The sequence below is a fragment of the Gadus macrocephalus genome, chromosome 5 (assembly GCF_031168955.1).
Source record: "Gadus macrocephalus chromosome 5, ASM3116895v1".
NCBI classification, from domain to species: domain Eukaryota; kingdom Metazoa; phylum Chordata; class Actinopteri; order Gadiformes; family Gadidae; genus Gadus; species Gadus macrocephalus.
This window is the reverse complement of record NC_082386.1, coordinates 6,453,343-6,477,923: the sequence shown is the minus strand read 5'-3', so window position 1 is coordinate 6,477,923 and position 24,581 is coordinate 6,453,343. Positions and strand designations below refer to the sequence as shown.

General features: G+C 44.9%; 2 protein-coding genes and 1 long non-coding RNA gene across 4 annotated transcripts; 1 reads left to right on the top strand and 2 right to left on the bottom strand.

Annotated features, from left to right (window-relative positions):
* Positions 1 to 883: 883 nt before the first annotated feature.
* fam177a1 (family with sequence similarity 177 member A1) lies at positions 884 to 4,906 on the bottom strand. Its single transcript, XM_060051883.1, has 5 exons — positions 4,746 to 4,906; positions 4,030 to 4,215; positions 3,573 to 3,639; positions 2,992 to 3,089; positions 884 to 2,497 (listed from the first exon to the last, which is right to left on the bottom strand). The coding sequence occupies exons 1-5, from the start codon at positions 4,812 to 4,814 to the stop codon at positions 2,261 to 2,263; spliced, it is 657 nt and encodes a 218-aa protein (XP_059907866.1). The 5' UTR covers positions 4,815 to 4,906; the 3' UTR covers positions 884 to 2,260.
* Positions 4,907 to 6,191: 1,285 nt separating this feature from the next.
* Positions 6,192 to 24,017, top strand: ttc7b (tetratricopeptide repeat domain 7B). Of its 2 annotated transcripts, XM_060051868.1 has the most exons (22): positions 6,192 to 6,369; positions 7,598 to 7,752; positions 8,035 to 8,110; positions 8,198 to 8,290; positions 8,932 to 9,098; positions 9,369 to 9,490; positions 10,883 to 10,961; positions 11,537 to 11,715; positions 11,806 to 11,869; positions 12,291 to 12,428; positions 12,530 to 12,718; positions 13,400 to 13,517; positions 13,697 to 13,754; positions 13,927 to 13,999; positions 16,046 to 16,206; positions 17,292 to 17,408; positions 17,806 to 17,903; positions 19,759 to 19,809; positions 21,432 to 21,572; positions 22,508 to 22,710; positions 23,012 to 23,085; positions 23,738 to 24,017. In XM_060051868.1, exons 1-22 carry the CDS (start codon positions 6,249 to 6,251, stop codon positions 23,883 to 23,885), a joined length of 2,625 nt encoding a protein of 874 aa, XP_059907851.1. In that variant the 5' UTR covers positions 6,192 to 6,248; the 3' UTR covers positions 23,886 to 24,017. The 2 variants fall into 2 exon arrangements, with proteins under 2 accessions (XP_059907851.1, XP_059907852.1); XM_060051869.1 differs by lacking the exon at positions 19,759 to 19,809 and having other exon boundaries at positions 6,193 to 6,369.
* A 13-nt stretch (positions 24,018 to 24,030) lies between these two features.
* On the bottom strand, positions 24,031 to 24,327 carry LOC132457624 (uncharacterized). The gene is made up of 2 exons (XR_009525736.1): positions 24,133 to 24,327; positions 24,031 to 24,087 (listed from the first exon to the last, which is right to left on the bottom strand). It is a non-coding gene; the product is annotated as an uncharacterized LOC132457624 (long non-coding RNA).
* Between the last annotated feature and the right edge of the window lie 254 nt (positions 24,328 to 24,581).

Genomic DNA, 24,581 nt, shown 5'->3' with positions numbered 1-24,581 from the left:
GGAGATCTGAAAAAACAGGCTGCTCGATGTCAGAGCAGCCTCTGTGTACTCAGGGAATGTTCAGATCTTTAAAGATGAGTTAGCGCTCTACCAGGGCAGAGTTCTTTGTCCATATGAGCCTTCAGGAGTTTCTGGCTGCTCTTTATGTATTACCGTCATTTATGCTAATAAGATACTCCTGCAACGTCTGCTTGGTGGGTCAGGAAGTAGCTCATGAACCAATCAGGGAACAGACAGTTACATCAAGAAGAAGATTAGTAAAAAGGTCTTCAATCGTTTCCACGCTTCAATCGTTTCCACTCTCTGAATTAGTCTAACGAACCTTTGGTGGAAGAGGTCCAACATTAACTTACATCGAGAGTCTCTGAATGACTACTCTGCTTCAGAGAAGGGTCTTCTGAGATGGATGCCAGTGGTCAATTCTCCAAAACATCTCTGTAGGCAAACAAGACATTCATGGATATCCACAGCTGACTGATTTCAATATAAATTCCACTAAATCACACTGTTTTTGTTCATTATGGGGTCTATATGTAGTAATACCTATGAGTTGTATAAACCAATAAAAAATAAGTTAATTTATATTTGTTTAAGTATTGCTTATGTGACCTTCATTATATGATGTAGGAATCAAACATGTCACTGATCTGTCAGAGCTTGAAAAGCCTCAGTTCACTGCTCCAACTCCTGTCTGAGAGAGCTGGACCGGAGTACCAATGATCTGCAGGATTCTGGGATGTAGTTGCCCTTCATGGACTTGAAAACTCAACACTGTAGACTGAAAGTTCAGCTCAGTTTTACTCATTGCACGAAAAATTCTGGTCAAATTTTTGTAAAATGTGCTATATCTATAATTGTATACTAATTAAACATACCTCAAAACTATTTTTCAAATGTTTTATTAATTACATTGAATACAAGTCTTCATTTTCTTTTGAATTATAACAATAGATCCACAACAAATATTTGAATGCCTGTGCATTAGCCCTTTCCAAAATGTGCAAATTGCATCGGCCACAATGAAATGATTCCAATTACTACTGCATAAATACAGATAAGAGTTGCATACAAATCAGACCGAACTTTAACGGAAACAATCAGATTATGATGAAATAACACAATGGCCAAGATGTAAAACGGTATTGGAACTATTATTGGCTGTGATGACTTTTATCAACTGCCCTCTTTCCTGTTATTTCTGTTTTGTATAGGTCTCTTTAATTAGTTAAGGCATTTTTATTATTTGGCATTCCTTCCTAATTTTGAAAATGCATGTCTAAAATTCACCATTCAGTTTCACAAAAGTATTCTAAATAAAAGCTGCTGGTAAAAAAAAAAGGACTAAGATGGTTAAGCCGTTAAAAAAAGTTGAAAAAGCTTTTTTGTGTAATTAACATTTTGATATTTACGTGCTTGTCAGAACCATAAAAGACCCTTTGTTGTACCGTACTCTTGTCAGTGACAGCAATTCAAAGAGAAATTGGCTGATTCCTTTCCTGGAAGTTCAGAGAACTAGCATATGGTTCATCGCTTTTTAAGTTTCCAAAAAGTTATTTTATTTCTTTACCTCAGCCCTAACTATAATGTCTTAAAAAATAATTTTCATAAAAAACAAAATAAATGAGATAACGTTTGAAAATTGCAAGTGAGGCAGAACCAAACCGGTATTTGCCTCATCAACATTTCTTAGAAACTTTCCATTAGTAAAAAATAACAAGATGTAGAGTTCAATATCTGGATTACAGTAACCAGTTTGGTTGACTACAGAAGAGGCCAGAACAAGGTTTCCTGAGAAATAATAAGTGGGTCCTCTTGTGTATGCAAATCTTCAACATTGCACAACATGGAATACAAACACAGTCGGTCAGAAATTTGTCAGGACATAATAACGTACCCGTTCCTTGAGGATTAGATGCACATTTATATCCAAGGAACAATTCATACCGAACACCGGCCCAGACTATCCAGACCCCAGTCTAGGAAAAGTCTCAACATGCTCTTCCTCCAATACTTCCTCCAATGCAACACCACCAGCAATAAAAAGTTCAGTAACTTTTACATCCCTTCACATATCGTCCTTATTTACAGTTGACGAAAAATAAATCAGTTAAAACGCAAAATATAATAGAAACAAAGAACAAAAAAAAAATGGACAAACGGTTAAAGTGATAGGTGGACGAACGCATTGGCAAGTCGGATGCTTGACGTTTTGGGAATGAGGGCACTTGGGAACCTGCAGCGAGCCTACGGGACCGCGTCATCAGGAGGAGAGCGGGGCGGGCCCCCGGCTGGTGTCGGGGGCGACCAGGGGCGGCTCGGGATCCAGCTCAAAGCTGATGTTGACGAAGGCGGCGGCCGGCTGCTCTGCGGCCGGGCGCTGGGAGAGGCGGAGGCTGTCCCCACTGCCCCCCTCCTCCCCCTCCTCCTCCTCCTGCCGCTGGTTGAATTGGTGCTCCGCCTCCAAGGAGAGGCGGTTATCCTCCTCCTCCTCTTCCTCCTGTGCAGGACCACGGCAGAGGCGGTCGGTAAAGAAGTGCGAGGAGACGTTACGAACGCTTTGTGAAAATGTGATTTGAGGCAGATTAGGCTACGAACAATGGGAAATCATAAGGTTACGAACAATGGGAAATCATAAGGTTACGAACAATGGGAAATCATAAGGTTACAAACAATGGGAAATCATAAGGTTACAAACAATGGGAAATCATAAGGTTACGAACAATGGGAAATCATAAGGTTACGAACAATGGGAAATCATAAGGTTACAAACAATGGGAAATCATAAGGTTACAAACAATGGGAAATCATAAGGTTACGAACAATGGGAAATCATAAGGTTACGAACAATGGGAAATCATAATGTTACGAACAATGGGAAATGCAGAGCACTTCAGCAACTGTTACACAAGTCTGGCACTTCAGTGGGAAGACCCCGTTAAGGCCAACAAGGCCATTTATTTGCCCTTGCCAGCTGTGAGTGTAGAATCGTACCTCTTTCTTAATGCGGTAGTACTCATCGATGGCATACTGGTATTTGGGCGTGGTTATTCCGAACAGAGAAGCCATTTTTTCTCCCATGTAGTCACACACTGCAGAAGGTAAATAGAAAATAAATTTGTTGGTAAAGTAATACGTAAGCACTATAAAGGAGGTATTTTCAGCATTTCCTATTCCCTATTCCTATGAATTTGTAATGCCATTCTTTAAGAACTGTATATTCTTTGATTGTGTTTACATTTCAGATTTACCTATTTAAAGTTTTTTTGTGAAATATGGATGTTGCATACATACACCAACTGCTATATTTTTTTAAATGCTCTGCATCAAGAGAAAATACATATACATAAAAACATTAGAATCATTATGATTCAGATTTTCTAGATTCCTGCAGCCCTAATTGTAACAAGATTTAGAATATGTTAAACAAGTTCTAAGTGTCTTCAAGATTACTAGTGTAAACAACTATGACTAGAAACTATTTGGCCTCTTTCTTGCAGTTAAGGGTTAAACAATATTAATATTATTATTATTTAGTTATGAATTGCAACAAAATCCTTCCTTTAGAAGCTCACCTGAAACGGTGGAGGTAGCTGCTCTCCACATGTGGAACCAGAAGTATGGGCCCCAGGTGAGTTTGGACTAAAACACACCGAAAACAAGCCATACATAAACCAGCATTGGAACCCTAACATTACAATTGCCAATACTGTAAACAAGAATATGTGTCTCAGAGAAACATTCTAAGCAAGTACAATTTTGGCTGTGCGTTTTAAGTTATATGGTGCTACTAGTATACAGGATGTTTCTCTACAGGCCCTCCACTCTGAGGCACATGTTGAGGTTTTGGAGGTGTGCAGTGCACATAAACTCCTTTATGCAAACAGCTGTGGATTATATTTACAGGGCAACTTCTTTCGCTGCGTAGCAACATGCTTACATGGTCTTCTCCACAAAATTCCTCTGCCTTCAATTTGGCATCTAAGTCCAGTCTGTACTTTCAGAAACAAACTAATTTTGAAATCAGCTTACCGTGTCCACAGTCACAACATCTTTCTTCATAGGGGTCTCCTCATCCTCCTCTTCATCGGTGCTATACTCCTCCATGGTCTCTCCGCTAGCAAAGAAGATGGTTCTACGAGGCACTCTAACTCTCCCACCTTCATCTATAGCCTCTCCCATCTCCACACTCTCAAAGTTGTCAGCAGCCCCATAATTCTTGAAAAATAACCAGAGAAAAATATATATTTGAGTCAGAAATGTCATACCACCTGACACTTTGGTCACACTCGTCGTTATAAGACACATCTCAGAGATATGAGATTGTGGCCATTCTATATTTAGCACAGTATAACAACATTAAACACTGCCCAAAATAACTACAGTACAAGAAAAATGCGAACACCAGGAGAAGAGTTTCACTTTCCAGTTGTATTATTGCATTGAATTTCCTAGTGGTATTGTGTTTCTTAAGACAGGACAACTATAAGCCTGCTATCGTCAACAACTGGCGTCCATAACACTTTGACGTGATCGCACTTGCTTAGAAATATATATACACAGATATGCCACCATGAGTTACTTCAATATGGGAAAACAACATGGAACAAAATACGGTTGTCGTTTGGGGTGACCGAGCGTTTCAACGCTGGAGCTATTGCTAAGGAAGTATTTTGTAAACCTAATTAAACCAAGATTTGTAGCAGCCATAAGACAAAGAAAAGCACGCAGATTGAGGATGATCTAACCTTATCAGGTTCCATGGTTTGGCCAAGTGAAACGTTGACATTAGTGAGATACAGCGACAAATCTGCCATTACAGGGACGCTTGTTTCTAAGAACTTCCAAACAGGAAGCCTCTGACTATAATAATAAAAGAGAACCGTACACAAACACACGACGACTTCCGGTCACGCCTATTCAAATAAATGACCAGCGTTTCCCAACCACCCGTCCCTGGACCGGAGCCGGTCCGTGGATCCGTTATAACCCATGGTTATAACTGTGCCTTGAAATATTTTCAGAAAAGGCTGAAAAAATAAATATATATATATATATATATATTATTTTCATTTTTTTAACTTAGGCTATACGAGTCATGTTATTTCCTCCAACACATCATCTCCATATACAACCATTTGTTTGTTTCATTAATTGTTTTGAACGTTTAAGCCTTTCATCACATGCATCTAAACCACTGTAAATTAAGCACTGTAAACATCTTTTCACTACCTTTTTGTTTATTTGAGTCTCAGCTGACTTTTCTTGTGTTTCTCTAATACAATTTTATCATTTTATATTATTGTATTGTTGAAGGGGGCCTGAAACTCAAGAAATATGCCGATCCTTGGAACCCCTATATGTGACTAAAGACAACATACAAGTATAAATGTCTGTGGGCGTAATTTTTTTGTAAGTAGAAATCCATTGTGTATTGAAAGTAACAAGTAGTTTTGACACACAACACAACGCTTGTTATATCATTTAACTTACTTTATCGAGCCCCGAATCTGACGTCTATAGTCTATGTGCTGAATGACTGTATGATTCAAACAATGCATATGCTTTTATCATATGGTCATCTCAACTCTACAGTGAATTGCATGAATAATAATGACCTATCCAATCTCTAGAAAGCTATCAATATGGCAGAGGAAATTAAAAATCTATACGCGTCAAAGCATCAAATAGATAGATGGATAGATGGATAGATAGATGGATAGATAGATAGATAGATAGATAGATAGATAGATAGATAGATAGATAGATAGATAGATAGATAGATAGATAGATAGATAGATAGATGGATAGATGGATAGATGGATAGATGGATGGATAGATAGATAGATAGATAGATAGATAGATAGATAGATAGATAGATAGATAGATAGATAGATAGATAGATAGATAGATAGATAGATAGATAGATAGATAGATAGATAGATAGATAGATAGTTTTCCTTTGTAACCAGAGGATATGATACCTACAATAAAAATACAAAGTACGAATGAAAACAAAAATAGACACTATCGTAAATTCTAAAGTAAAGACAAACAGAACAAACAGGAAAAACAAAACAAATGGTATATACAATATAAATGATAAATGATAAAGTGGTCCAGTACCAGTACTTATTTTTGTCCACTAGGAACTGCTGTTTCCCCCCTGAACCCATCCCTGTGCCCGCCGTCCAGCCCCTCCAGGGCCGACTGCCGTGCTCAGCCCGCACTCCCATTAACCGCTCGGAAAAATGACAGCACGGAAGTCTGGCTCTCGGCTAGAGACGGAGATAGAAAGATGCCGCTCAGAGTGTCAGTGGGACAAAATACCGGAGCTGGTTCGACAGCTGTCGGCCAAATTAATATCCAACGGTAAGCCATTGAAAAAAATTATATAATGTCGTTTTCTGGTCATACATTCATTCTGCGGCCTTCAAGGTTGTCATCATCCTCGGTCTTTCCTATCCGTGTCATGCGTCTTAGGGGTTCATTTCGCGGGCAATGCCGACCTACGTATAGCTAGCAACACGGTTCATTGTGATGATGGAAACGATTTGACAACAGCCCCTGTCAACCCTAATAGAATGCTTTCTTAATCGCAATCAGACGACCCGTCTAATGGGACACACATCTAATTGAAATTAATTCAATGCATGAAAACTTTTGAGGAGCGTTTATCATCTGAAAAGAGGGACAGCTAACTTCCATGCTAGCTGTCAAACCGGTGGCAGGTTGGTGACCCAGGAAGCTAGCTCTTTGGACAAAACGATGGAGTTGTTGTTTGTCTGTGATGTGTCTAAACATGTTTCGATACTAGTGCCAGTCGCAAACGATTTTTGGTTTGTTAATTATTTTTTTTACTCTTTCTGTCTTACTGAGTTAAATGAACTTGAGGATAAAACAGCCTTGATACTTGCACTAGTTAAAAATAATTGGTTGATTGCAAGAAGTTTGTATGGGCAAGCTCTGTAAGCTGACAGTATTTCAATATTTCTGTACTGTCATTTATGTGGGCATTACTAGTGAAATACTTAATTTCATTATTATTATAATATAATGCCCTCAGACTTGTTCATCACGGTTGGTTATTTGGTCCTTTTGGTCCTGCCATCAGCACGCCAAAATAAAATGCATGTTTAGACCTACACTTTATTGAGAGTCAGTAGTCACAAATACTTAAATATAATGAAACAAGTTTGCACTTTTGAAGAGTAAACCATACAGCCCTCACTACATACATATCTGTCTATACCTGAAGATGTCTCCTGTTATTCAGTCATATAAATACTTCATAGGATTATGCTTGGATCTGTAACATATGCGTCATAGGGTCTCACAGCTCAGCATTAGTAACAGGATTATTGCTTGAGGCTAGGGTGATATGGAAAGAAAAATGTCAGTATAATCTTAGGAAGCCTACACAATATCGATGCAGCACCAACATCAGGTTGGTTGAAAAACCTAAATGTATCATTCTTTATTTTTTCTCAAAAAATAAATGAATATCATAATTAGTCCTACACATCTATATTGCAATTATATATTGAAAATGTTTGTGATACGATTTGAATGAAGAAAAACTGCTGCTTGTGTGTCACAGATGACCTGGGCGAGCTACTTCTGGCAGAATGTAAGCTCCAGACGTACCTGAAGGAGAACCCCATTAAGCAAGGTGCCAGCCCAAGGGGACCCCGTCCCAAGCTGGTGGAGGTCAGGAAACACCTGACAGCGGCCCTGGACAGAGGGAACCTCAAGGTGAGCGTGCAGGTCTGGATAGAAAGCAGGGCTGCTGGCTGCTTGTGTATCCTTCATCTGGTGTGTATCCAAGTCTTCAGGTTGTGTTGAATATAAGATCGGCATTATTGCGCTGACATTAGAGGCTGTTGGAGTCCTTTATTTTGGATGTGCCTGTCTCACTTACCCCAAGGCTTTTCTAAAAACGACATAACACAATTTGATTGTACAGCTGTTAACCACTTTTTTTGTCCCTGCCTCCTTTTTCTTCTTTCTCTCCTTCTCACCTGCCCCTCACTGTAGTCGGACTACCTGCAAGAGGCCAGCTTGCTGATGGCTAAACTCTGCTATGTGGAGGGAGAGTACAGAGATGCCTTAGGTAACATGCACCTTCTTTGATTGGGCCAACGTCGCCCCTTTCCGTCCACACTGAGCTCTGTTAACGTCTGATTTGGTGTGTTGACAGGGCACTATGGCCGGGTTAGTTTGGACGAGCTACAGCTGGCCGGAGCGCCTGTCTACAGGCTGTCCATAATCGCAGAATCCTACGCTACTAAAGGTACAGAACATGTATACAGCTTGACCCATGTACAGACTGGAATCCAGCTTGTAGCCTCTCTGAGTATGTGCTAGTCCAAAGGATTCGATTGAAGGAACCTCACCAATCCCAAGGGAACCATTTTGACTGGGAGCAATGCCAGCCTTTGGAACTTTGATGACTCAGTTCTGTCTTGCATAATGTCATTATATTATTTATATAGTTGAATATTGTAATACTCCTGACGATGCATATTAATTTGTCCATTTAGTTTTGATCCCTAAATATGTCATTCAATCCCATGCGGTAGACTAAAGTTTGAGCAGCTAATTAGAACTGCTGAGGAAGCAAAATAGATCATCAGATTTTAGATAAATTCCTGAAGTCTGATGACAGATAAGCTCAAATCTGGGTGAACAGGAAGTTTCTTTTCCTTTTGCTTCATATCATTTTCGACCAATCCTGTTGCTTGAGGCGGGGATCGTTAAGCGCATAATTGGCAAGATGAATAAAGTCACTGTAAAACTTTCAAATCAATACTGTATAGACTCCACTAGGAAAACACGTAGACTGTAGAAAGGAAACAGGAAACAGAAAAGAAAGCTGTATCTCTCTCTCTCCATCCCTGCTTTCCTTGTACTTATTATATTCCCATGGATCAGGGTTGTGCCTGGAGAAGGTCCCGACAGCCTCTCCGTCGCTGTCCAATAACAACACGGGGTCGCCGGTGCTGTCCAATAGGAGGGCAAGTGAGCGGGACCAGGAAATCATCACCTGCTACGAGAAGTCAGGAGACATCGCCCTGCTCTATCTGCAGGAGGTCGAGAAGGTGTGTGTGTGTGTGTGTGTGTGTGTGTGTGTGTGTGTGTGTGTGTGTGTGTGTGTGTGTGTGTGTGTGTGTGTGTGTGTGTGTGTGTGTGTGTGTGTGTGTGTGTGTGTGTGTGTGTGTGTGTGTGTGTGTTGGCCATCATGTTGACACAACTCTACATCAGGCCGGGCCCATGTGGCTCAGGGTTCTGTGAGCAGGATATCGTGTGCATATGTTTGCAGTAGGGATTTTTTGGTTAATATTGTACGTGTCTTCACCTTGTGTCCACAGGCGTTGTCAGCCGGGATGCAGAACCGCAGCCCTAAGCCGGGGCCCGCGGCCCACGACCAGGAGCTGGGCTACTTCCTTGAGACAGGCCTGCAGAGGGCCCACGTCATCCACTTTAAAAACGGGTGAGAGAGAGGAGCGTGAGACGGTGGCTTTGTGTCTGGGTCCCTGGCTTCTAAACGACGCCATGTGGCAGAGGTGACGGAGAGCTTTCATACATGCACCGAAGAAAGGCCCGGTTACTCTTTTCACCATTGTGTATTTGATTAGTTACCCCTTTTCAATTGCTCATTTAACTTCAAAGTATTTAAACTATTTTTGTAACTAAAGGAGAATGAGTAACACTCTAAAGGAGAATGAGTAACACACTAAAGGAGAATGAGTTACACCCAACTTTTAAGTCATTTTGAAAGCGTTTCTCGTTGGAACGATGTTGGATCTTAAAACATATATTCACGCTCTGAATTATAACGATGTGAAGCGGTGAACTAAAAGACGTGCTCGGGCAGCAGCTCTCCTTTCTGTAGAGCCATTGTTGGGTCAATTTCTACACCATAGGGAATTACAAAGTAGTAACAATAGCCAAATGAGAATGCAATCAAACTTTAGACGTCTAACGTTTCAATGTTCCCAATGGATTAAAATCGCTGCTTAAAAGTGTATCTCACCAGCTCTACAACATTAGAAAGTGGGTAAGTAACTGCATAGCCCATAGAGATCTAGTGGTGTTATTATACAGCAGGTCCAACAGACTTGAAATAGACTCCAGATTTAGTTAGTTCAATCTGTAAATCTATTCATCTGACTTTCCATATGTGTACATAGGTGGAAACTTCCCACCAATAAAAGCTCCACCAAACGATTTACCGCTGAGATTTAGCCTGTGTATTCAATTGTCTCATTCTGTACAATTGCAGGTGAAACACTGGTAGTGGAAATAATCATTCAAAGAGCACATTCTAACGGTCGTTGTAACTAGACTGTCTTTAGTTTGGTTGCCTCCTCCATGTTAACCCGGTGTCTTCTTCCCCTGGGGACTAAACCCACTCCACAAGGTTCCACACGTGTAAAGATCGAAAGTAGGTACCAAAGGGGAATATAGACTCCCAGGCTGGGACAGTAGGTGTAGTGGAGTGGTGCCCCCCCCCCACATCATCATCCTCCCCATCCCTTCTAGTTGCAGGGCCGAATCCTGAGGCAACGCTTGAGCTTAACCTAAGCCAGCTCCAAGCGCAGTAGCTCCTCCTTGCTTTGTTTTTGTGTGTGACTGGGAGATGTCTCCACTGTAGAGCAGCCCTGTAGTGCGGTTATTTGGTTGTTTGTGACCTACATGGCATATTTAGTGAAGTCCATGCAGAGTAGCATCCCTTACAAATAGTAATACCGTCCTATACAGGTGAAAACCAAGGCAATGAAAACCTGACATTTGTGTGTATATTTATTTGTTTGTGTTCTTTTCAATTTGTTTGTACTTTTGTTAATTGCAATCTAACTTGTACTTCTTGGGGTCTTCATAGAAACTTAACACGGGGGGTCGGCCGATTCAGGGAGATCCTACGGGCCGTGGAGACCCGGACCACCCAGAACCTACGCATGGTGAGGGAGCCTGGGTATTTTTGCCATAGTATGCTATCCTTCATAATGATGTCATGGGTTTGGTGAACTTTGACAAACTTTTAAATATACATGGTGAAATATCGCCCCCTACTGGTCATTTATTTCCCTAATTTGATTGCAAAGTAACCTTTGTAATTCGTTTTAAATGCATCATTTGGTTGGTTGATCGATCCTAGGTGGTTTTTTGCCATTTTAAAGTGGTATGATTGAAAAAGAGCAGGTACAATCTTTGCAAGGACAGCAGGAAAGCCAATCTACTGATTATGACGTGTTTCATTATGTAGGAGTTTTATCTTTTATGTGGCATTCCTGGACTATAATACACCAAGCCACATGGCATTGCTTGCCTTACCATTTCGGTGGTTGTGGGGCTGTAAAATGTTGTTTTTCATCGGTAAAAGGTTCCCTGATCTGACCTCCTAGTTTCACTGAGAAATAAGTGTGACGTACAAGTCACGTTATTGATGAAGTATTCGGATTGGGCTGAAGAAAAGATTAAAAAGTCAGTGATTTTTCTTAATTATTCAAAATGGTTGTGTGTGTTCCTGCTTAAGACCATCGCCAGGCAGCTAGCAGAGATCCTGCTGAGGGGGATGTGTGAACAGAGCTACTGGTCTCCGATGGAAGACCCGCCCACTGTGTCCCCATTGGATGACCCGTCACAACAAGGACACACCCACAGCAACAAGACCTACAGCCTCAGCCGCCGCCCGAGGATCTACTCCGGAGAGAAGTACGGATGGGGACCGTCAATCAAAGCACAACAGTCAAGGTCAAGTTCGATACTCTTACCTTTCTCCTGATCTTTCTCGCCCTCTCTCAGTCTCTTTTGTCCTCAGGAGAACACTGAGGAGGCCTTGCTGCTGCTCCTCATCAGCGAGTCCATGGTAAGACGGAGCAAACCCCACCTGTAATCTGCATTTTTCGCTTGCCCCACTTTTTTGGGATGCAATCCTTTTTATAGAGTCACGCTTCTGACGCATCCGTTTGACGTCTCGCCATTGGGATTGACCCTGAATGCGTGGCCACCGTGAGACTCGGATCAAAACACAATTTATTCAAAACAAAGTGAAGTCAGCCACAAATGCTGACTGCAGCTTTAAAATAAAAGTCTGAAGACGGTGGAAAACCCACCATCTCCATCTCAACGACGAAAAGGAAATGCCATTATCGAATTCATCATGCATGAAGCACAGGGTATTGGTGCATGACCAAAAAAAAGAGTGGTTCAGCTGTTGGTCGTTTGTTGTCACGGGCCAAGTACTATAAAGCCTACCCTAACCCTTAAAACGCTCCCACACTCCCCAGGCCAACCGAGACGCCGTGCTGAGCCGGATCCCCGAGCACAACAACGACCGCATCATCAGCCTGCAGTCTGCCTCCGTGGTCTACGACCTGCTCACCATAGCTCTGGGGAGGAGGGGCCAGTACGAGATGCTCTCTGAGGTACGCACGCACGCACCCACGCACCCACGCACCCACGCACACTATTGTTTTCATGTCAAACATGACATCATTCTCCTTTGTCTCCTTCGGCGTGTCTGCAGTGCCTGGAGCGAGCCATGAAGTTTGCCTTTGAGGAGTTCCACCTGTGGTACCAGCTGGCGCTGTCGCTGATGGCGGCCGGCAAGTCGGCGCGGGCCGTCAAGGTCCTGAAGGAATGCATCCGGCTGAAACCCGAGGACCCCGTCATCCCGCTGCTGGCCGTCAAGCTGTGCATCGGACCCCTGCACTGGGTGAGGGCCGCTAGGCCGGGCCGGGCCCCTAACTGCCGCTGGTCAGCGCTGGCATTAGAGCGGCCCTGTCGCGGGGGGATCAGGGCCACAGATTCACAGCTAAAAATAAGACGCGTGAACACTTCCAGCGCGCTCGACGGGTGGCTGAGGACAGATCCCGGTGCTCGGTGTGAACTAAGACGTCCCGTCTCGGGTCACCGTGTTGATACAAGGTGCTACGGCTGTCTAGCGGCAGGAATTTGTCAATGCTACACGTAGCACAGGACTCGTGTGTCCACCCATACAATGTACAAGGTCTGAAGAGGAGTAATGAATGAAAATGACTGACGAAAGATGTTTTTATTTATGTATATTTATACTAGGGCGATAAGCAGACACTTTTGTCCAATACAACGACACACACCGTTCACACACCGACAGCGTTGAGAACCACACATGGTGAGGGTTAAGTCCCTCGTTTAGTGACACCTCGACACTCGACTAGGAGGAGCCGGGGATTCGAACTAACAACCTTCCGGTTACAAGTCAACCCGCTCAACCTACTGAGCTACTACTCCTCTCAATCAACTTTCTGTTGATTTTTTTTACAAACGAATGCCCCCTCTTACCCTCTCTCCCCTCACTCATCACTGCCTCTCGTCTCGTCGCGTTCCCCTCTCTTCTGGGTGGAGCTCGTTGCAGCTTGACGAAGGGGAATGCTTCGCCAAGATGGTGGTGGACATGGGGGAGAAGGCTGCAGAGTTCAGGGCCAAGGGCTACCTGGCCGCCGGCCTGGTGTACAGCCTCAAAGCCACCGACGGTGAGGCTGCCTTCAGATCACATCACGTCAAATGTGCTCAGCATGCCCTCACTTTGGAGGCCAGTTCTAATTTTCCTTTTGAATGTTTTCTCTCTCTCTCTCTCTCTCTCTCTCTCTCTCTCTCCCTCTCCCTCTCCCTCTCCCTCTCCCTCTCCCTCTCCCTCCCTCCCTCCCTCCAGCATCCCTGCGAGGCACGCAGGAGGAATACCAGAGGAAAGCATTGGGAGCGTTCCAGAGGTTTGTACTTTCCTAGTGTCCTCGTGGTTGTTTGTTAATGAACTTGCCAAGTCTAACCGGATCAGCCCTTCTGGAAGACATTTTTTTTATTGCATAATTTCTTGGTAAAGACATTTATATGTTTACTATTATCTTCCTGACCGACTGTTGACGTGTCTGTCTGGATTTCCAGAGCACAGAGTTTATCTCCCACTGATCACCTGGCGTCTTTCTACCTGGCGCTGCAGTTGGCTGTCTCCAGACAGGTAATGGCCTCTAATCTTTAAGGAATATACAAGAGGAAAAACTGCCTTTCATTCAACTGTGCAGCTTGCACACTCGCACTCAAAAAAGCGGAGAGGGTGAACTTCCCCTCCAAGAACGTGTGTGTGTGTGTGTGTGTGTGTGTGTGTGTGTGTGTGTGTGTGTGTGTGTGTGTGTGTGTGTGTGTGTGTGTGTGTGTGTGTGTGTGTGTGTGTGTGTGTGTGTGTGTGTGTGTGTCTGAAAGGAATGCCCCTCTCAGTGTTTCCCCCACGTTCACACAGCAGCGGCGCGCCGCCGCTGCTGAATTTTCTCCGCCGCTGCAATAAAAATCCTTCTCCTCATTTTTTTTTTTTTACGTAGCTCCTTTTAGAAAATGTACAGCGCGTAACGTCAATTGCGCAGCACGCGGCACATCGTCACGTAACCAACATCAAAGAAGAAAAATACACAGCGAGTGTGGCAGTTGTTGGCAGTAGGCTACCCTACACGGTTGCAAAGTTACATTGATTCTAGCAGTAGCGAGTGAAGCGGAAGATCGAAGAAAGAAGGAAAGAGAGAGACAGAGAGAGAGAGACAGACAGACAGACAGACAGAGAGAGAGAGAGAAAGTAAGTTGCTAAAATGTGTCGCTACATGACCACCAGTGTTAAAAACCCTCTGAGCCCAATCATTTTATTGTATCTATAAACCGCAACCTCCGTGCCGTTTTTCCTCTAGTATTGTGTGTGTGTGCTTAGGCCTATGTGTGTGTGTGCGTGTTGTCGCTCTTTTTGGGATCACTCATAGCCTTTACAGGAGCTTATATCCAGCCTAGGTATTTTCGGGAACTTTGAAAAATGAATCCATACTGTTAGATCCGATGTTGTTCTTTATTGCCATATAAAATCTGTTTTCATCGCGTATTTTAGTTAGGGATTTATGCTAATCGCCTGTAAGCATGTGGTCATTAGCATAAATGCAGGGAAAAAACCTAAGGACTAAAAGAAAAAAGATCATGAATAGTTTCTATTATGTATAACTTATATTTATTTTATAATTTTCTCATCACTTTTTGACTCCCAAGACTAAGAAGAAGTGTTTTAAGCAATAACAAGCTTATCATCGCTCTCTTGTCCTCTTCCCCTGACTCTCACTGTCTCACAAAGGAGCTGAGCTCACCTGAGGTCTATTTGTAGTGCTAAGGCTCACACTGATTTTTGAACAAAGTGTCTTATGTAAAAAACAGTTATGCTTTGGGCATAGCAACCATGTTTAGTGTTTAAGCATTAGGCAAAAATCTGTAAATAAATTGTGCAAATTATATTTGCGTTGTGGCATTTTTTGTTTAAATATTACTATACAAAAATATAAAAATCTGTAAATGAAGACACAAAAGGCAAAGTTACAACACCAATAATCCCATCTACAGTAATACACAGGACTGTTTGAATAGGATTTAAGTGCATATTCTCCTCTCAAAGTGCACCAGATTCATGCTTTCCAATGTAAAGGGTACAAAAAATTTTCGGCCGGGGGGGCATGCCCCCGGACCCCCCTAGAGGGATCGGGGACCACACCACCGCTGCTGAAAAAAATCCTGCAGGAAACACTGCCTCTTAAGAGTGTGTGTGTGAGGATCCCTTAAGGGAATGCCCCTCTAAAAGTGTGTGTGTGTGTGTGTGTGTGTGTGTGCGTGTGCGTGCGTGTGCGTGCGTGTGTGTCCCTGAAGGCAATGCCCCTCTAATGGCATGTTACCACCGGAGGGTGCGGGTCGGTTCACTTCGCAAAGGTGCGGCACGGGTCGCGTTTCCCCCGTCAAAAGTGGGCGTGATCCGGACTGAGCCGTATTGAGCCGTCCTCGCCACCGCAGTACTCCTCCGTTGGGGTACTGAGACGCCTGATAGGGTGCTGGGACGTTCGAGCTAAACACGCCGTCCGTTGATTGGTCCGAAGCGTACCCGCCGGTGGAAAAGCGCTATAAGAGTGCTATGTGTGTATCCCTGAAGGCCCCTCTAAGAGTGTGTGTATCTATGAAGGGAATGCCCCTCTAAGAGCATGTGTGTGTGTAGATCCCTGAGGCGCTGGGCTATGTGAGGCAGGCCCTGCAGCTGCAGGGGGACGACGTCCACTCCCTCCACCTGCTGGCTCTGCTGCTGTCCGCCCAGAAGCACTACCACGACGCCCTGAACATCATCGAGATGGCCCTCTCCGAGTACCCAGAGAACTTCAAGTGAGGCCCGCACAGCAAATTTTCTTCCCCGATAATAGCCACTAGAGTTGCCGCGGTGTGGACATTTTCACACCGAGTAATACACTCGTGTCAACACCGGTATTACCGAGTATAAACGGTATAAACTTTGAAACTAGGTCAACCGCCATCTTCTCCGTCAACTCTCCTCTCACACTCGGTGACAGCGTCTGGCAGCGCGCCAATTCTCGGTGACAGCGTCTTATAACATTCTATATATAATAGAGTATGATATAATAATATCAAGGCCAAAAGCTCTGTGCGCCTCCGGATGGCCGTAGCGCGGGGAGCTCTTGTATACTAGGGATTGGGCTCTGCAGGGTTTGTTTACCAGGTTTATTAGGTGGCCTATTTATTATTATATCTAGCTATTATTATTACATTTTATTTTCTTAATCATATTTGTAGGGGCCAAAATGCATATTTGGTCTGTTTGTTTATTGTTTATTTTGAAGGTTTACTCACACTGTTTTGGTTCATGTCACTTCCGTTTGATTGACACATGGGTGTCGTTTAATCTATATACCGGGGCACTCAGGCAGGCGGGGGTAAGAGACAAAGGGGGTTAGTGGCGCTCCTGATTATATTTTCTGTTTACCGTCCAACTATCGTCAAACTACCGTCAAATTACCGTCAGTAACAACCCTCATTAGCGTTGTCATCGTCATCACTTTATCTTTTATTTATTAGTTTTCATTACCCTCTAGATGCTTTCATTCATCAGTTGTCATTCGGTCTTCCAATAAACTCAAACGATATTCATCAACAGACTTGGATTCATTGAAGGACGCGTAACTGCCTGGAGCCCACCTAAACCTCTTAGCGGCCTTTATAGGAAAGCTGTCGCTACAATAATATTATTAATTTTAACTGAAAAAAAAAGAAATTACTGAAAAATAAAAAATTTAACTCGGTGTTACCGGTGTGCAACGTAATCGGTGTGCAACACAGAGTAATCGTTGTTGGCCTCAACACCGGTAACACCGGTAATACCGTATACTGTGGCAATCCTAATAGCCACAAAACCTATTTTCATGATGGTTGGATATTGTGTGTGTGTGTGTCAGCCTGCTGTACACCAAGGTGAAGCTGGAGACCCTGTGTAGAGGACCGGAGGAGGCGCTCCTCTCTTGTAAACACATGCTGGAGATCTGGAAGAGCTTTTACAACCTCACCAACCCCAGGTACAAGCAACACACACACACACCCACACGCCCTGCACACGCTCACACTCACTGGACGTCCCAGAAACGAGTCACTTGGTCTAACCTCTACATCCTCATATGTTGCAAACTTACTTCATGTACATTTTAAAGGTCTCCTTTTCTAACACCAGGTTTCACTGTAATTACACTGCCATTACAAGCTGATTGGATAGGTTAGCCTACCGTTTGCTACAGTTGATTGGCTAGGCTGGTAGACTGATCCATCCAGCATACATCTAGGTGTGATCTCCCCAAGTCACAGGGCTGGGCAAAATAGGTGGTGGAACATGGGCCCTATAATCATTGTTGTTGTTTTTTAATGTCCGCCTGCTTGTGGCTTGTGTGCATCACTCCCCGTGCTTGTTGGTTGTCATAGTGACTCGGGGCGTGGCAGCAGTCTGTTGGACAGAGCCATAGCAGACCGACGACAGCTCAACGCCATGACTCTGCCTGACTTCAGCGACCCGGACACTGGTACACACACACACACACACACACACACACACACACACACACACACACACACACACACACACACACACACACACACACACACACACACACACACACACACACACACACACACACACACACACACACACACACACACACACACCGTGTGGTGGACACCTCGTCCTCAGTCTCCCGTGCCCTCCTCCAGTGTGGTTCCATTGCAGCGGTCGCCATCCTATTTGACATTGGTTATTTCTTGTTCCTCGCTGAACCTCATCATTAAGGATGTTTGTAGAAATGTGTCGATGATGTGTGGCGTGTTCCAGCCCTCCCACGTCGGGTCGTAGGAGGACTGTACTGCGTCCATGTCCCCCTCCTCTTGTCATTCATCCTCTCTGTGACGTGTATTTCTGTGTGTGTGTATTTCCTGGAGGCCTCAGGTTCCTCATCCTCTCAGTCCAGCTGTGAGCCCGTGTCCCCCTCCCCCTCCTCCCCCTTCTCCTCCCCCTTCTCCTCTCCTCTCTACTCCCCCTTCTCCTCCCCCTTCTCCTCTCCTCTCTACTCCCCCGCCTCCCCCACGTCTCCCGCCTTCTTCGCCAACCTCCCGCCTCCCCTCCCGGCCACCAGGCAGCCGTCCTTCCCGCCCCCCCCTCCTCCCCTTCCCCCCTGTCGCTTCGGCCCCCCGCCCTCCTCCAAGGTCCGAGGTCCCGCCTTTTGCGACCACGCCCGGCCAAAGCCCTCCACCAATAGTAATCCACCTCCCACCTTAGGCTGCCATGCTGTAGTAGCATGGTGTGGAGTGTACTGTGTGTGTGTGTGTGCGTGTGCGTGTGCGTGTGCCATAACTTTCAAGTTTTAATCATTTGAGTTAATGATGCTTTAAAGGTGCTGTGGGTAAGATTTGAGAACTGTAAAGAGAGAGTGCAGGAGAGATTTAAAAAGTCAGTTCCTCTGTTTCTCAGAAGGTTCACATCCACTCATAGGCAAGACGGATTCCCCGAACCAATCAGGGAAGAGATGACGTGATTGATCAGAAATGTGCCAGGATCGATCTAAATTCAAAGTGATCGAATACAGAGGCAGTTGCACAACCAGCACAGATATTCTCAGAGCATTTCCCTCATTAATAGCTGACAGATGGCTATGGCATTCCTAACAAGTGACACCCTGCCTGATCAGGTCTTAAATCTTACCTACTGCACCTTTTTAATTTACCATATGGTTCAATGTATACAATGATTTTTTTCAGAAGCAATCATTATTATATGGGTGGAGATTGTGAGTGGGTTTGTGTGTGCACTCTCACACAGTCACGCACTTACTCGCTCACGCACGCTCAATCTGGCTGATTGAGGGTGTGGAGCTGATGAAATATTAACCACATTAATCCAGAGTCGTTATGCTTGGCGCTCCCTAGCACGGCATGGTCGAGGACAGATGGGCTCTGGTGCATATGCAATGGAGACATGCAGAAATGCTCTGGTCATCAGTTTAGCCTCGCACACTGCAGACCCCCCAACTCCCCCCCCCAATACTGCAGACCCCCCCTGAGTAACACACCCTAACAGGGTATTACATCATTTTCCTGTATTTGTATGTATTTCTTTATTCAGAGGTCGAATGGCGTAGCCAACGGTCCTTTTCGGTATCTGGTGAACAACACACAAACACATGAAATATAATCACTCATTCGAACAAACGCACAACATTGGGAGTACCCAGTGTCCCAGGGGCTGGGAGTTAACCCTCTGACGTGTTTGCTTCTGGTGCTTTTATTCCACTGTCTTCTTTTTCTTTGTCTTGTCATTCATTAACGATCATGCTTTTGATTTTGTTTTGGGTTTTGTTTGTTTTTCAATCAATTTTCTTTCCGAAGGCGGCTTTCAGGACAGTAGTGCTCTGGGCTTTCCCTCCATGTTTTATGTTTGTAAGTAGTCCTCTAACATCTCTCTTATCTATTCATCTGTCTGTCCATGTTTTAAGTTAGTAAAGAGTCCCCTAACATCTCCCTATCTATCCATGTTTTTAAGTTGGTAAGTAATCCTATAACATCTCCCTATCTATCCATGATTAATGTTTTTAAGTTGGTAAGTAATCCTATAACATCTCCCTATCTATCCATGATTAATGTTAGTAAGCTGTTCCCTAACATCTCCCTGTTTATTCATCTGTCTGTGCTGCCGTCCATCTGGCTCTCAAGGCACCAATATGCTGAAAATAAAACAGACAAATGGTGTGTTCACACACGCGCACACACACGCCAACGGCCACTTCAGGGACAGGAACGCGCCGACAGTCGTTGCCTAGGGTTGCTATCTTCGCAGGGTGCACAGTCAAAATATTCAAACTTTTATGACATGCCTTCTGAAATACAGCGCCTGCAGTCGATGAACAATACCAGGTGAATTATTATGTCAGATGTCAGTACCTTTTAAATATTGGGTATCTGTAAAATATTTAAGGATTAAGGATTCTGCACGTTGAAGAAGGGACAATAACAACCGATGACTGTATTGTCCCCCGCCAAAACCTGCTTATTGGAAATTCGTATTTTGAGTTTATCGTGGCCTTTAGTCCATCTTGCCTTTGTATCTGCAAACCTGCGTGTGTGTGTGTGTGTGCGTGCGTGTGTGTGTGGCACATTAAGTGCTGTGAGTCAAACATTTGAAGCAATATAGACTCTAACCTGATCCTATTCCATTTTATGCAACTTCATGTCAATAAATACCATTACAAAAGACAAATATATATTTGTTTAGCTGCCAAGCCTTATAAGAACTACCCACACCTAAATTCAAAGACATAAAATTATTATCTATATGAATATCATTGGCATTACTGCAGGAAAGCAGTCTTCTTAATATTCAATGTGATATCAAATTGTCAAGCGAAGTGACACAATTCCTTTGTGTGGCTACATGACATGGCTTCAGTTAAAACCCGCCCAATGCCGGTACCACCTCCAAGACGCCCATCCCTCAGGTGTGAGCCAACGTAGCCTAGCTGACTCTTTAAGATACCTTGCAGGGAGTTTAGCTTGCAGAGTGACCAGCTGAGCACTGGCTTCTGTGCCCTGGCTTACACAGCTTTGTCTCGTGAGTCATAAGCCGGCTACGCTACTTCACCTGTTTCGCAAGCTGCGCAGCTTTTCATTCTTTACGTGCTAATCCCACAGAAGAGAATGTGTGTGTGTGTGTGTGTGTGTAGCTGATAGTGTGTGTGTGTGTGTGTGTGAGTGACACAATCCTCCCATTCTTCTTCCTCTCAGACCCAGGCACACACACGTTCTGCTTTACCGTTCAAACCTCGAGCAGATCCCAATGGAGTAATGGTTGCTCTCAACACAAACCCAGAGGGCAGATCCTCCATCATGACTCCAGTGGTCAGACCCATTGCACAGTGTTTCCGCACGTCGTGTGCTTTCCTCTTGTCTAACACCGCGTTCTCCTCTGGTGTGAAATAACCTTTGTTTTGTGCGTGTGTTTTTGTTTGTATCGTCGTTGACCACTGCTCACCACCAGCTTAATACATTCAGGTTTGTGTCCCCAGGTTCGGTCCACGCTACGTCCATCGCGGCGAGCCGCGTGGAGCAGGCCCTCTCCGAGGTGGCCTCGTCCCTGCAGAGCAGCGCCCCCAAACAGGGACCCCTGCACCCCTGGATGACCCTGGCCCAGATCTGGCTGCATGCAGGTGCCCGGCCCGCGCGCCTTTACTGTGGAACTCAACCACCGCATAGTTGACCCAACGCGACCAACCCAAAAGTGAAGGTCGACGAGTACTTTGGTCGTCACTTTGGAGAAGGGTTTCTGATGAATGAATAGCAGTAGGTGTGGTTGTTTAGATTACTTTACTAGAAGACAATTTGAGCCAAAAGCCGGACTTTCAATACCCTGTGGTTAGCGCACACGCAAAGATAATACTGATGAATGAATACAATTCTTCGGTTTCTCTTTGTGTGTTCTGGGTTGGTTTTTAGAGTTTGGTTCTCGGTTCAATAGTTTGGTATCGGGTTGGGGTTTTCTTATGATTCTAGAGTTTGGTATAGAGTTAGGCTAAGGGTTTCATATGGGTGGGGTTTTAGGGCTTGAGTTTCAGGTGTAGTTGAGTACGGTATGAGGGTTTCCTTTGGGTTTGGGTTTACTTTACCGGGAGCCAATTTGAGGCCACAGCAGAACCTTCAATGACCTGCGCTTAGCGCACACACAGACTGATAAGGGATGTCATTTCAGTTGTGTTGCTGTGGGTTTTGTATTTTACCCATTTCGTTTTTTGAATAAGAAAAAGAGGAAAATAATAAAAGCCAGGCATAGCCTACGGGTCTTCTGGGTCTGCAGTCAAGCAAGGGAGCTGAAAGTGGCCCATTACCTCACCACCACGAAGCCATCCTCATCTTGGCCTTTACTTGAACCCCCCCCTCTCTCTCTCTCTCTCTCTCTCTCTCTCTCTCTCTCTCTCTCTCTCTCTCTCTCTCTCTCTCTCTCTCTCTCTCTCTCTCTCTCTCTCTCTCTCTCTCTCTCTCTCTCTCTCTCTCTCTCTCTCTCTCTCTCTCTCTCTCTCTCTCTCTCTCTCCCTCTCCCCCCCTTCTCCCCCCCTTCTCTCTCTCCCTCTCCCTCCCCCTCCCCTAGCCGAGGTGTACGTGGGGATGGGTAAGCCGACCGAGGCCACGGCGTGCACCCAGGAGGCGGCCAACCTCTTCCCCACCTCCCACAACGTGCTGTACATGAGGGGCCAGGTGGCCGAGCTGCGTGGCAACGTGGACGAGGCCAAGCGCTGGTACGAGGAGGCGCTGTCCATCAGCCCCACGCACGTCAAGACCATGCAGCGGCTGGTGAGGCACGCACACACACAAACACACATACTGTACGCACATGCGCATACGCACATAAACGCATACGTACGCGTGCATGTTTTTCCGTCTGTGGGCCAAAACCAAAGGACTTTAATTGCAGAGCCATTGTGTTTGTGTGTCTGCTTCTCAACCTCCTTTGGTTTTGGACTTGGTGTCTCTCAGTGGGTTTCTCTCAGCTTCTTCTTAGCCTCCTGCCGTCCCTTCGTTTTCATTTATTTTGCAGAAAGAAATGTTTAAAACATATCAATCTCACTGTGTGCGTCTCTGTCTGTGTGTCCAGGGTCTGATCTTACAGCAGCTCCAGCGTTACAGTCTGTCAGAGAAGGTGCTGCGAGACGCCGTGCAGGTCAACAGGTGTGTGTGTGTGTGTGTGTGTGTGTGTGTGTGTGTGTGTGTGTGTGTGTGTGTGTGTGTGTGTGTGTGTGTGTGTGTGTGTTGGTTCCCCGGTAATGCACACTATTGTGCGCTGGTGCCTTGGATTAACATTTTGAAGCCGTTGTTTATTTGAAGTGTACCACACCGTCCGCTAATGTTTTGAAAAGGCGCACCTCCTTTTATGGCCTAATTATTGTTTTCACATCACTGACCCTGCGTCTGTATTCACCACAGGCTTTTTCAAATCCAGCCAGTTTCAGCTGAAGTGTGTTGGCCTTTCCACGGATACTTGCTAATGCAAAATCCTTTTCGCCTTTTTATCGAGTTGGAATAAATAAATGTACATTTAGGGCAGACGCGTTTATCCAAAGCGACTTACAATAATTAAATTTGTCAGAAGAAAGAGAAACAAAAAACATATATAGCTGTTAGTCCATGAAGGATGTTGACAGAACCAAGCACTACCAGTCGATGGGTTGCTGGTGCTAGTTGACCCGTCTACAACAAAGATAGCTAGGATGAGACAAAGTGCTAAACCCCATCACATAGTACGACCCATCCGACCCAACACTGCGGACAGGTTGATTGATTCCTGTGGTCTCCCCCCCCCCCCCCCCCCCCCCCTCCGTAGCACTGCCCACGACGTGTGGAACAGCCTGGGGGAGGTGCTGCAGGCGCAGGGCAACGCCGCCGCCGCCACAGAGTGCTTCCTGGCCGCCCTGGAGCTGGAGGCCAGCAGCCCCGTGCTGCCCTTCACCATCATCCCCCGGGCGCTATGAGACGCGCACACACACACACACACACACACACACACACACACACACACACACACACACACACACACACACACACACACACACACACACACACACACACACACACACACACACACACACACACACACACACAAAGCTGCAGTGTCACACCCATGAGCTCAAACTGCGAGACGATTTCACCTACAGCAAACTTATACACTACACACTCACACACACACTCACACACTCACACACACACACACACACACACACACACACACACACACACACACACACACACACACACATACAAATGCATTCTTGACTGCCAGGCCATCTTTAGAAACACAGAAATACGAAGCTGGAACACAACGGCATTCAGGATGTGTTCTTAACCCGGCTGTGTCACCCTTCCCCACCCTGCCTCCCCCCCCCCCTCCCCTGAGACTGTAAAGCATCTATGTGCCAGTGGGGTTGCCATGTCAATACGGTCGCCCAATCCCATTCTCCAATTGGTGGCGTTTGTGTTGATGCACTCACCCTAATGAATCATCAACCATTTTGCATGCTAGTAATTGTGTGTGTGTGTGTGTTCATCTTTGTTCGTGCATTTACATCCGTGTGTGTGTACAGGATGCGTGTTGACATTTTGCCTGTGTATATTTGTACGTCCAATACCGTTGATAAGTTGTTAATGTCGTTGTTAAGTTAAGCACTGCT